Source organism: Pithys albifrons, chromosome 1, assembly GCF_047495875.1.
Source record: "Pithys albifrons albifrons isolate INPA30051 chromosome 1, PitAlb_v1, whole genome shotgun sequence".
NCBI lineage: Eukaryota > Metazoa > Chordata > Aves > Passeriformes > Thamnophilidae > Pithys > Pithys albifrons.
Window position 1 is genome coordinate 36,309,646 of NC_092458.1, and position 14,395 is coordinate 36,324,040.

Sequence of the window (14,395 nt, forward strand, 5' to 3'; positions counted from 1 at the left end):
TAAAAAATTAAGTAGCATATTTATTTGCATTACATTGGATGTTTATGTAATAAAGGCTTAAACAGTATGTACAAAACTATAGTGTTAAGATTGTGTAAGTCTCATGAAGAAATACTGGCTGTCTCAGTAGTTACAGAAGAAAAAGGAGTTCTCATTCAAAAAACCAGTACAGGACTTCTGAAGAGCAGCTTTAAGAACAAGCTAATCAGTGTTTCAGCATTCAATTTCAGGAATTCCTTTCTGGGAGTCTTTCCACTTCATCAGCCATGCTACATGCCAAAGACAGGTGTTTGCATTTAATCAATGCATTTTAGTTATGTTCCAGGTATTCAATTAACAATGGTCATTGCCAGCCCATAGTCAGCACAACAAACCATCTCTTGGAACAGCTATGGTAAAAGAATATTGCTCCTGGCTTGACATCAATTTAATAAATAAATGTCCCCTGCACAATTCTTTTAAATACCTTCATTTTTAAATTAGATTTTGATTTCTGCACAGAAACATCTAAACCTCTGTTGAGCCAACAAAACGTATTTTGCAATTTTGACTTGCATTATCTGTCTTCTCTGCTTTATTTTTGGCAATAGGACTGCTAACCAAGGGTAGACTACTTCACAAAACAGGAATTATTTCATTAAAGAAGGTTTTACTGCCAGTCAGCTTTGGCATCTTCTTTTACATTTTTGAAACAGCTTTAAATATATGCATACTATGCAAAGTTTGGACCAGATAAGAACACTGTAACTTCCCATGACTCTAGCTGGTTAAAGGAAATACGTCCTGAGTAAAGAACCATTCAAGAGATATTTTCCATATTTCTCTACAACAGAGATGATGCTGATAGATGAAATGATATACAGCTATTCTCATCCAAGGACCCTAAATTGTTCGTACACATCTTATATGTTAAAGTTGTAAAGCCAAAAGCTAGTATTAGAGAAATAAATATTTGTATTATGTGTTATGCTGTGAATCAATTCCGTGCAACTAAAGAAGATGCAGTCACTGTTTGTATTTACAGCTCCTTTCTTTGAGAAATGTTACATAATTTTAAGAGAAAAGATGGAAAACAGATCAGATTTAACCGCTGGACACTGGGTGTTCATCAGTCCTTGCCTTTGATTTGCCACTGCGTTGTTTAAGCTTCTTCAGGAGAAGCACTCATTTAAAAAGGAGGGAACTTAGAAGATATTTAGAAACAATGCAACAGCTTCTGAAGTCTGCTGACTGACAACTGGACACTTAGGACATGCAATGAAGCATTCTGCCACTGCTTTTAACAATTTATACTTCAGAGCTACTATGAGCACAACTGCAGTATCAAAGGTACATATAGCCGGAAATGGGCACCCTCAGGTGTAGAAAAGATTTGAAACATGAAAACAACAATAAATAGCAATATATAAACTAATAATCTCATCCATTTGCCTCCTAAGCCCCAAATTTTAACTTGCCATAAAATCAGAGGACACCCAGTAAACTGACCACACTAACACACACAGTGACATGGTAACAAACAAGAGTTTCCCTAACACAGTGAAGCCCTTGCAGTACAATCCCTCATCCCAGCAAGCTCCTTCAGCCTCAACGACTTTGAAGAACAGATGACTTTACTATCATGGTTTGTAAAATTTTGGTGATGGAGCTAGAAATCCAAGCACAGAAGTGGGATAATAGTCAAGCATGCTCAGCCACTAATAGTTTCTTCTCAGCTATACCTTTAAGAGCACTATAGTACTGCCACACTGCGTTTCACGCGAGAAAAGATGGACAGTCTTCCTCTGGCAGTTTCAAGATAATCATAAAACATCTCCCTGAAAGACACCATCAGATTGTGAGCCCCCTATTCTCATCAACACTTCAGGCACACATTCCCACTCTTAAGCAACTTCAAGATCTTTTTTGGTGGGTTAGCTATATGATCAGTTTGTTAGTCCAGGTCAGCAAGTGAGACTTTATGCAAGGGAAGCAGTCAGAGGAGGGAACAAGGAACAAATAACTTTGCTGACAGCCAACTCCCACACAGTGGAGTATGATGTAAATAAAAACATACTTCAATAGTCTGGACCCAAGCCTTTTAAAACTTTTTTTAGGTTTAAAGGAGGTATAAGCCAGAAACTGATAGCCTGGTCTCTCAGCTTATGGGGCAGAGTTACATAAAATTATGAGAGACAAAACCATGCAAAAGCTGTATTGTTATCTCTGCAATGAGACAATTACGTATTAGATAATGAGCTTGAATTATTGAGAACTACCCACTTAGCAAAGCAACAAGCTCTGTAGGAACAGTTCAAGAACAGAAACCAATACATCTTGACTAGAGCTTTTTCCATTTTGGAGCTTGGTCACTCAGGTTGTCACCATGTGTTTGAGATGAGATGTTTAACTACTTAGATAGTGAGAAAAAGAATAAATCTACAGACTTTACAGACCAAGACCAAGAAGGGACTTGAAAAGGAGAAAAAAAAAAAAAGCAAAAAACATAGAACTGCTGCTTCCTTCCTTCTGGGCATCCTATTTATCAAAATCTTTGCATGCCAGCAGTTTTCCAGTCTTTTCCCGTTCTCTCAGGGCTTTAACTATGTAAAAGGTCGTAGTACCTAACACAATGAATGGAAAGTGGTGCAAGCAATGAGAGACAGAAATACATCCATTCCTGTTTCATTCAGCTTCCAGTAACAGTCCCTCTCCAACAATTCTCTTATCCTGTAGTGTCTCCCTGGTTCTAAGTCAAGTTTTTCTAGACTCACTACCTCTATCCAGAGCTGTATATCTGGACTCCAAAGCCACACATTGCTACCTTCACAAAAGACTATCCAAAACCAAAGCACAGATCATCTACTTACTGGGCAAGAAAAATGGTTGTTCCAGATTTAAATGCTGCAACCACAAATACCAACACTTTATCCAAAATGTTAACTCTTGCTAATTCACAGACTCACAGAACCACAGAATATGCTGAGTTGGATGAAACTCATCAGGATCATCAAGTCCAACCCTTAGCCCTGCATAGGACCATACCCAAGGGACACGCCAGGTACCTGAGAGTGTCATCCAAACACTTCTTGAACCCTGCCAGGCTTGGTGCTATGACCACTACCCTGAGGAGCTTGTTCCAGTGCCCAGTCATAAAGGAAACCGACTGAGAAGGAACAGGTTATCAGAGAACATAGCACACAAAACCAAAAAGCCTTTAGTAAAGGAAGGAGCCGACCTATAAGGGGTCAGTTCGATGAGGTGCTTAGAACGGGGTGGAAACTCAAAAGGGATTGGGTGAAATGTGTGTCAGTAACCAACAACATCCAATGAGAACATAGTCCTGGAAACAGAGAGGAAATCTGAGGGGCAGAATGGATAGCTGACAACCCAAATAGCCAATGGGGAAACATCCGTCAAGTGACAGGAGAACAGACCAATAGGGGCTTAGGGATCGGGACTGGATGGGCAAAAAAAGAGACAGGTGCATTCCTGGAGCACTACCAGCCACTCAGCACAGGGAAGGCGCCCCGGGAAGGGGCTGCCCCAGCCCGGACCCACTGGCGGGTCCCAGACACTGCAGCTCCCGTGCACCACCTGCAGCCGCCGCCCCCACTGCCCGGAGCAGGTGTGACGGCGCTCCCTGGTGGTGGCCGGGGGGCCATGGCGCTGTCACTGGGAGATGGTGGTGGCAGCTGGAGTCGAGTGGCTCGATGGCAGGGGATGTGCCTGGGCGGGATGGGCCCAGCCGGGGGGAATTGCCACCGGTACCTCCATGGTGCTGTGGCTAATTTGGAAAAAACGCAAGGAAAACACCTGGGGTGGGGGAGTGGGAAGGAATGCGGGGAGGTGCAGAAACCACCGGGGGGGGCGAGGGGATACAGAACTTCTCTGAACTCAAAACCACACAGAGAACGCACTAATTTTAAACTCCAACAATGAGTATGTGGCTCATAGAATTCAGGGTGCCTTTCAGCGCTGTCTTTCTATGGGGTCCATTTCACAGCACATTCCCAGACAGCCACCCTCTGGGTGAAGAACCTTGTTCTAATATCCAACCTAAACCTCCTCTGACACAACTTCAGGCCATTCCCTCAGGTCCTATCACTGGTCACTGCAGAGAAGAGATCAGTGCCTGCCCCTCCTCTTCCCCTCACAAGGAAGTTGTAACTGCAGTGAGGTCTGCCCTCAATCTCCTCTTCTCCAGGCTGAACAGACGAAGTGACCTCAGCCGCTCTTCAAACGGCTTCCCCTCAAGGCCCTTCACCATCTTCATTGCCCTGCTGTGGATACTCTCTAGTGATCGGTATCACAAAAAAAAAAATTAGACAAGAGCATCTCAAACAGAAACATTTCCTGAACATGGGAAACTAGATCCTGAACTTACAGGAAATGTACGTAGGATCTAACAGGAGCCTTCCTGGCTGCGTGACCATCAGCCATCACTGTTGTACTTTTGGTAGGATAGCTGCACATAAAGATCCAACATCTAATGTTATGCTTCACTTCCTAAAACAATAATTCTGTTTAAGAAAGCCATTTCAGTTTCCTAATTATTAATTACTGCTCTCAAAGATAAACTGAAAGGTCGGAAGGGATACCATAACTCAAAAGCCATCCACAGACATATGACACAAGAACTGTAGTGAGGCATTCAGACTACATTTTGCCAGATCTGGAGTACTTCCACATACCTCCATAGTTCTCCAACCACAGCATTATCCACATACATCCTCACCCTATACCATACTACAATCTGATACCCAGATGTGTGAAAGCCTCATTCCATGCATTGACTTCACTCCAATACAACTCCTAGAAATGCCAGAAGGGTGTTTCCTGTAGTATCTAGTATGTTAGAAACTGAACACCAGTCAGAGGGACACGGCCAAAAATATCAGAGAAGTACATTGCTAATATTACAGACATGGCAAAAGCTGTGGAGACTGACAAAGCAACTGCTTCTGGCAACTGAGAGGTCTAGTTTTTGACTTACAGGGCAGGTTACATGACCTACTGCCTAGTCAAGCATCAGGTTTCAACTACTTGGACTTCCCAAACAGTAGGATTAGCATAGCTGACTTAGCCTTTGATCTTTCTGACATATATGAAAGTCCTGTGTAGTTTTTTATTGTGCATTTGCATTCATGTGTTTGCACATGGGTTGTTCAGATGTGGCTCATAAAACAAAGTTTCCGTCTGGTTTACAAACACCTATTCTGGTAATGTGCAACTTCTCTAGCTCTTTCAGTTCTTAAATGTGACTTTGAAGCCACTCCAGATGAAACTGACTTTACTTGTGCATGCACACACATACACTCGCAGAGGTATGATGTGTCATTGCATAAACACATCTAATTTAATGCCACAGTCCTACACAGCACCTGTTAAAAGTAGTCGAGACTTGCACTTATTTGGGGAGATTTGCCCTGCTATTTTGAACGCAACAGGTCAGCGAGCAGGTCCAAAGCTCCATTGTTAGTCAAGCATCTGCAGAAATGCTTCTTTCCAGAGAAAAAATCAACATCTCAGAATGCTCAGTAGCCTTTACATCTGCTGCTCAGCTGGAGACACAGTTAAAAGGCCATTAGAAGCACAAGGTGACAGACCTCAGAGGCTAGGCGAGCTGAAGAGCAATTTGCTGTTTGCATTAGAAGTATCAGCCCTAGCTGCTTCTTTTTGATGGAATGAAAGCAGTTCCTGTCCCTGTCCCTGTCCCTGTCCCTGTCCCTGAAAATCAGGGCCAGGGCAGGTGGCCAGCAGGTCACCATCCCAGGGCTGGGGCTGTGCTGTGGAGCCTCTCCATGGGCACCTGGGTTTCACAGTGGGTGGGGGGACAGGAGTCCTCCCTGCATTCATTATCCATAATCCCTGACTTTGTCCAGGGAGACTGGCTCTGCCAGCAGGCATCACAGTAGGGCTCGAATTGCTGTCACCTGTGCAGTCAGAGGGAACCTCTTCCAGTGCCTCTTTGGCAGCACCTGCCTCCAAATGCTGCGTCTTCTGTGTTCCACTATCACTTAACAGAGCAAAGTGCCACTGTTTCACTTTGCTGAAAGGAAAAGGTCACGTTAGCCGAAAGAAGCTTGTCGGAGAGAGCTGGTGGTCTTTGTGACAGCCTAAAAAATGTTCTTATTAGGGAAGCTTATTTTTTGGATGTGTGCAGGAGCTCTAGAGCAGTAAGTAGTGACGAAAACAAACCTTAGCTTTGGTAGGTTTTAGGTCTTTTTTACAACCAGAGGAATAAAGTGCTAAGAATTTTACCAGGCATATGTTTTCCTCCCTTTGCAACACATTTTAAATTCCTTTTGCATCTTTGTAATGTATTCTCTCTGTTTAGTGTAACAACTATTCCGCCTATAAACATCAACCTTTATATGCTGCTCTTAGGAATTTGTAGAGAAGTGTTAATTCTTTTACACATATTTAAGCTGCTAAAATAATTATGTCTGGTAGCATGAATGGTCAAAACCACAGAATAAGGGTTCTCCTCCCAGGGAGATTGCACCCATTAACCAGGTACAAAAGGGGGCATACAGTCATAGTTCACTGGAAAAGTAATTTCATTTTGCTAGTAATGGGAGTGCTGATACTTTGATACCATAATGGAGTTTTAAGCACCAAGTCTGTTATTTCAACTAGAAATTTTAATGTAATTATGCATTTTTACTTTACTAAGCAGAAAGGAAGATTAGAATGCATAGTTTTCTTACATGTATAGTGTGGATTAAGACAGAGATCTCCAAGTGATACTGCAAGATGCTCCAGTCATTCAAAAGAAATGGCAGGTGGTAGTTTTAAAGACAAATTACCCAGAAAAGCTTTTATTGTTGATCACTTGTTATAAGATTTGCCATTTGCAAGTAATTGTACATTCAGCTGAAACTGACCTTTTATGAGAGCCAAGCGGTAATATAAATGAAATGAATATATTCTTTATTGCAGTAATATAAAAAGAATGGCCTGAGCTTTTAACATAGTGCTTGACCTCTCTGGTGTCTGAACACCACCTAATTTCAGGAGTATTTCACAACAGCATATGATGAAATACGTACTAATACAGTATTAGAACAGTTTAACACATTAGCACTTAGAAGTGTAGAAAATACTATAGCTTTAGGTATGCTTTTTGATTATAAGTCAGAATGACAACAGAAAGAAAGAAGATGATTAGAGATAATACACTGAAATTCATCATTACACTCCTTATTAAAGCATTGCCTTTTCTACTTTCAAGTCCCTCTTTCCAAGATACTCTAGCATAAAGTCACATTGGGAAACTCCAGATGCGAAGATTTAAAAGTCTCATTCAAAAATGAATTATTCATATGCATTAAAAACATGCTATTTCTTCTTAAAGGTCCTGATCTTACAAACAGTACCTTCTGGTTTAAATGTGCAACGTAAGCTGTATTCCTTTTAATGGCATCAGTCACATACAAACCAATAAATACATACAGAAGTGACAGCAAAGCCAGGTCTTAGGAAAGCTTCACTTCTTCCTAGCTAAACACACACACCAATTTATCAGCATGCACCATGCACCCACAAGAGCAAAATACGGGAGGCCATAAAGGGAGGTGACCAGAGAGACCCTTGATGCTGCAGTTACTGAAACTGCAAACTGACGTGACAGGCAGTCACACACAATTTGGAGGTTACAACAGTGCTAAAACAAAAAAAAAAGCACAAATTTTACATGAAATTCCATGTCCAGCTTCATTGTCATCACAGATTCCAGGATTGAATTAATCTCTAACAGCCCAACACAGATTTCACAAATTGCACTGAATATACTCTTAAAGCTATTAGTTTGGTTTTTAACACTGCTGAGGCAACCATACAAGGTGCCTGTGAATCCCCCATCTGTCTCCTGGACTACAGGTACTTTCTTCACACAGCTCTCAGTGACAGCAGTAGAGAAACAGTAAAAGAAGGTATTCATGAACAAATGCTTAGATACAGATTTAATCAGGAGGATTTTCTGCTATTGTGTCAGCCTATCACTACATTTTAGAGCTACTTAAAGGAAAGCAAAACATTCAGAAGGAGTATCTTGGGATCATCTGACCTGGACAAATAGCTCAATTGCATGAATGACTAACCAAGGTATTATTATTATTATTATTATTATTATTATTATTATTATTATTATTATTATTATTATTATCATCATTATCATCATCATTGGTGGTGGTGGTGGTGGTGGTGTTACTACTACTACTACCACCATCACTTTAGGGTTACAAGCAACTGTGATATGTTCACTAGTTCACTTCAGTCAACGTCTCTGTGTTATGCCAGTATGAAGCCCATTCATCAAAGTACAATTTCAAGTGACTCCTGACCTTCAAAATGAAGGGTTTGCTTCTGCTTTCATTTTAGTTACTTTGGTGTCTCTGTGTTGCCAGAATCTCACCTTGTTCATCATCTGTGCAGGAGAACAAAGCCTACATACTTCTTAATGCAGCATTTAGAATTCAACACCTTTACAGCTGGATGCTTTATTAGAATACTTCTATTCTTTCTCTAAATAAACCATTATTCGGTATGTAGTAAAAATCCCCCAAACAGACAAACATGCAAAAAACCAAAAAACAAACTCCAAACAAAACCACACCACACAAAACCCCACACCCTTCACCCTTCAGAATCTCTAGAACAACTGGAAGTACAAAAGCACAAACCAGACAAATACATTACTTTAAACAGTCAGATATTCACTTTCATTCAAACAACTTTGAGGGACACACCAGCTTTAACTTTGATGTTTCATTTTCATGGCTTCCCTTAAGATGATGCAAGTTACTGAAATAATGGTTGGAATTAAACAACTATTGCTAACAGACATATGCTATGACTCTTTTGTGTTAACTTTCAAATGACAGACTTTCCTACAGCAAAAATATTTCCTTCAAAGTCCTCAGGAGCTCCACTAACACTCATGAACGCTGGGTCACGGCAGCCTGAGTCTCACTCACAGCAGAACTCTTCTTCACACGCAGAACACTCCACGGCAGCTCTCAGTGAGGGCAGATTTTACAAGGACAGCCCAGCACACATTGCAAGCCTCTGGGCCTGCATGTGACTGATGCACAGAATCAAGCCCACAGCAGCATATTATGTATACTTCAAATTTTCTTCCTCTTCCCACTCCCAGACAAAGCTCCTTTATAGAGGACTTACTTTGACAACCTACGTTGGAAAACAACTTTATATCATGTACTCCAGTGCAGATCACAGCACTAGAATTTGGTGATCAGACAAGACGTCAGACACAGCAGGTTGATTAAAAATAAGTTTTATACAATCACATTGAACAATTTAGCATTACTGTAAAAGTACAGCAAACAACTATAGTTACATTACTACCAACTGCAACATATTCCACATGCAACAAAAATACTGTAGGAAAACCTTCCCTTAAGAGGCAAAAACTGACAGCTTTTTTAATCTGTAATTTCTACCTCGTGTTCAAAAGTGACAGTACAAATAATGTCACAGAAGTTATCTAACAAGCCTTGCATTGCAGCTTCATTCAACAGATAACTCTGTGTCCATAACCTCTCTAATTTAAACAAATCCTTCAGCTCTTTACATCAGTACATATACACTATGCCCTGAGTTTATCCATTTCAACAGTTCTAGCCTGAAAGTAGCTTTTAAACAAATGACAACTGAAAACATTTGATTAATGTTAAATCAAAACACATAAACCACACTGTACATTATTAGTTGTCATCATATTTTAAAACCATTAATGCAAAATCTTTTGAAAACACAAAGTTTGTTCAGAAATAAAAATCTTTGAACTCCTTGAAACATGAGGCCTTTGACAGACTACACTTCTTTAGTAACAGTAACAAATTGCTTCCTGAACTAAATCAGTATGGTAGAAAAATACAAAACGGAATAAAAAAGTCTGAAACCTGTACAGTGACTGCTTTAACTTAACTTCCAGTATTGCACTAGGTCACAAACACAAAATTTTCACATTAACAAGAGCCCATGCTGCATGAACAGTTATTACACAGTCTCTCCGTACTGTACAAGAAGAGCACACTCCGAAACACACCTTGCAATCCTAGTATTCAAACACCTCAGGCACCTGAATAGCTTCAAATAGAACTGTGCAAAAGTTGATACACCAACTAGTAACAAAGCAGATAAACCACAAAGAAAACAAACTGCTTCAATAGGAAGCTGAGAAAAAATAACTCATACCTGCATAAATCATGTACTTCTTAATCATAAAAGTAGATATTACTTATGAAACTTATCAGGAAACCATGGAGTAATTTTGGATTGAACTACTACTAAATATTTAATTACTCTGAGTCTTTCTGTACTGATATATGTCAACAGAAACTTGCAAATGCTGGGCTTACTTAAAAATTGCACGTCAGCTTTGTACTGTACATTCAGAAAATATATGTGAGACAATAAATCTTCTCTGTGAGCTGAAAGCAACAAGTGTTTACCCAAAGTTATTAGAAGTCGGAAATTTACTGGATTTTTTTTTTCGGTTGGAGAGAACATATCCTTCTACCCTGTCTCAAAGCATCTGATGCAACAGTGAGCAAAGGGAAAGCATGACTGCATATTCAAAGGATCTGTTGCTCACAGGAGAGTTTTCATGATTGCAAATAACTGATGAGCAACCTGAAAATAAATTAAAGGAAAATGCACAGAAAGATCAGAGAATTCGTAAGCCTGAGGGATGAAGGTGCCTGTGGAATACTTAGACCCACAAGCCCTTTACCCTCCTGCCATGTCCTAAAGAATATCAGTGGGTCTCAACGTGGCTGAGCAGAGATCTTGTCTGTTCTGTATTGGCAACACAGAACAACCTTCCCCGTATCTTTGTGAACTCCAGCCTCACTGTCCTGAGATTTTCCACATTTATCATTCCTCATGTAAAGTGCTAAATACTGCACAGTGAATAACTGTTGTGTTATTTCACCTCAAGGAAGATAAATCTACTGCTTCCAACTTTAAAAAGGAAGCAAGCAAACGGAGGAGCATCTAATTCACTCTACAAATAGCAGGACCTAAGAGCAAAATGCCAGTGGCAAAGCATAAACCTTCCTTGAGGGCTCAAGCAGTCCGATTTAAGTAGCCCCAGCTCATGCCTTCCCATATAATTTCTCTCTTTTCTGTGATGCTCTCTGATTGCTAAAGGATTATCAGCCCTAGACAGATTTTTATTCTTTCTGTCATACAACAGTAATGAGGTTGTAGGGAAAACCAGGGAAATAAAATTACAACAAAAATATTTCAAACACCTTCGTAGGCGGACTGAGATATAACCTGTTGTGGGCATATTTCAGCAGACGGAGGAGCCACGTAACAGGCTGCCCGAACTCCCGGGCGGCGGAGCGGGTGCGTATCTATGTGAGTGGGTGCCTCTCCCCGGCAGCCGCTGCCTCCGCTCGATCCGGGTTGCAGCAGAGGCGCCCGGCGGCGCCTCCAAGGGGCGACCTGCCCGGTCCGGGGCGGCGGCGGGGTGCAGGCGGGGAGCAGGACTGGCTTCCTCGCTCTCCTCCTCCTCCTCCTCAGCCTCCTTCACGCTCTGTGCCCGCGGGCAGAGGGCAAAGTTATTCCCCTGTCCAGGGCCACTGCGGAGACGTCTGCTGCCTCTCGCTGCCCGGCTACAACTCTCAAGAAGTTTCTGCCGGCGAACAGAACCGCGGCTGAGCCTGCCAGCGTCCGCCTCGTTCTCTCTCGGGTTTTTTTTTCCCTTTTTTAACCCCCAAACCTTCAGTTTCTATGTTTATTTAATCATTATTTACGCACACACACACGCTCCGCCGGGAAGCCCCCGGGTGCCGCCCGGTCCGGCAGAGCCGCTCCGCGCCAGGCACACGCCCCCGCCATACCCGGCCCCGGCCCCGGCCCCGCTCCCGCGGGGTGTGCGCGCAGCCAGGCGGCGGCACCGCCGTCCCCGTTCCGCAGCCCCCGCCCGCGCCCCGCGGCCGCGGCCCCTTCCTTACCTGCGATCTCCTGGTAGGGCACGCTGGCCAGGCTGAAGCCTTTGGCGCTGTACGCCTGCCGCACCTCGCCGCAGCTCCGCGCCTTGCCCTCGGCTCCCGCGGCCGGCAGCACCGGCAGCACCAGCAGCACCAGCAGCAGCAGCGGCGGCAGCGGCTCCGGCAGCAGCGGCCCCGCCAGGGCGCAACGCCGCGCAGTCCCCCGCGCCGCCGGCATGGCGGGGCGCGCAACTCCCGCGCGGCGCGCAACTCCCGCGCCGCCGCCTCCAGAGGTCCGCCGCGCCTCCGCCGCGCCCCCCGGCTGCGGGGGCGGCGGTCCGGGAGCCCCCCGGCCGCCCAGGCAAACTTTTGCGAGGTGGGGAGGAGATGGACGCGCACACACACACATGCGCGCACGGCGGGGGCAGGAGAGCAGTAGCCTTGTCCCCCCTCCGGTTTCTTGTCCAAACGCAAAACGGTTGCCGCACGCCAAAAAAAAAAATCCAAATCCAAAACAAAAGCAAAAAAAACCCCAAAACCAAAGGAAAAAAAAAAGGAAAGGAAAAACGAGGGCAAAAATCTGCCTGTAGGTTGTGAAGATTCAAACCGCGGACGCGTTGCTGCGAGCGGAGTCCCGGGGCAGCGGCACCGAGATCCGCCGCGGAGCTGTGCCTGCTGCCTCTGCTGGGCTGGATGGAGGTGCTGGGAAAGGCAGCCGGCGTGGGGATGGACTGGACAGCGGCTGGGAGCGTGCCTGTGTGCCTCTGTGTGTGTGTGTCTGTGTATGTGTGTGTGTGGTGTGCGTGCGTGTGGTGCACTGGATGCGTGTGCCTGTATTTACGGGAGCCGGGGAAACCTCTGCTCCGCGCAGCGCTGGAGCAGCCTCCGGAGCCAGGCAGGGAGAAATCCTGGAAACAAGACACAGCGAAGGAGAGCCGCGCGCACACGGGGACACACACACAGGGACACACACACACAACACACACACACACACACAGGGACACACACACACACACACACACACACACACACACTCACACACACTCACATACACAGAGAAACATGCATCGCCGAAATACAGGAGCAGAAAGCAAATCCTGGCGTGGATCGCTGTTTGCTGGCAGAAGGAAGGAAAAGCACCCTCAAGCCCCGAAAACTTCCTCCTCACCAGGAATCCGGCTGCTCCTAGCCGCAAAATTGCAAATTGCCTGTTAGCGTGAAGTCAAAAAAAGATGCTCCTCAGCAAAGATTGCTCTTTGTAGTGCCAGGTTTGGACGGGGTTCAATATCTTTTTTCCCCATTAATTATTATTTGATGCACACATAAATACCTGAGCTGATAAGACAAAATGAGGATTAGTCCATCCTCTAAAGGAGAGAGAAGGAAAGATGTTTCTGTGCATCACACAAAGAATGAGGAGGCAAGAAAGACAGCCCTTGATCCGGATAATTCCTGCCAACCTAGTAGAGAAGAGCATGGGAACAGACCCATAAAATTCCTTTCTGGAAATGAGCATCTGCAAAGAACAGAATGGGGGAAGTGAAGAAAATTCCTGTAGGGTAAATTCAGTCTCCACTCAGGGAGAGATAAAAATATTCTGTTAAGTATTTTATAGGAAAATCAAAACTTAAAGTTTTAAAAGACTGGTTGCAGTGAATTTTATGTGTACTGAAGAGAAGTATGTAAAAGACTGGTTGCAGTGAATTTTATGTGTACTGAAGAGAAGTATGATATCTTGTCCAAAGTATACAGAGAGAGATGTCAGACCCACGATGAAGTGAAGAATGCCAATAGAAGAGATAAAAGACCATGAACTTGAAGACTCATCAGTGAGGAGCCACAGAGCAATATCATGACATTATAATAATTCAAGATGCATTCAAATTAGGCTGAATTTATTAGGTGCCAATACTGCTGCAGTCGCACATCAACTGGAGTGTTAGTTTTAGGTCTGGGCCAGTGTACACAGCCTGGTCCCACCCAACGCTGTGTCTTTATCTAGCTTCCTTTCTGTTTTACCTCTCCCACATTGTCATTTCTTCTTCCTCCCTTCTTTTTTCCCCACCTAACTTAGTGATGATGCTCTGACACTTCTTGTTTACACAGAAGTTAAACAGTATTTGTGTGTGCAGCCCTTATCCTCCCTTTTCTTAGCAAAGTTTTCTTAGCAAAGAGGGTTGGCTGGGAGAGGGGGGTGGTGTTGGGAAGGCAGGGGCAGGTGAGCAATGGGTCTTAGAGTCCTGCAAGCTGTTCAGAAAGATGTAGTTAGCACCTGTCCCTCCAACCTCCCCTATGGTGAGCTGGCTAGGGGACAGGTGCCAGACCCCCAGTGAGATCAGTCTGGGAGGGAGGTTGGCAAAAGGAGCTCTGTTTTCTTCCAGCCCACAAGCCGTTTATAGCTCCAAGGACTAGCTAGCTTTCAAGGTATAACAATATACCACAGTTCA

At 43.8% G+C, this 14,395-nt stretch overlaps 1 protein-coding gene across 1 annotated transcript in view; it reads right to left on the reverse strand.

Annotated features, from left to right (window-relative positions):
- The window catches only part of GPC6 (glypican 6), an 801,791-nt gene extending 789,434 nt beyond the window's left edge, over positions 1–12,357 (reverse strand). Inside the window, exon 1 of the mRNA XM_071570470.1 lies at positions 11,973–12,357. Within this exon, the coding sequence (XP_071426571.1) occupies positions 11,973–12,357 (385 nt within the window). The remainder of the gene's footprint in view (positions 1–11,972) is intronic.
- Between the last annotated feature and the right edge of the window lie 2,038 nt (positions 12,358–14,395).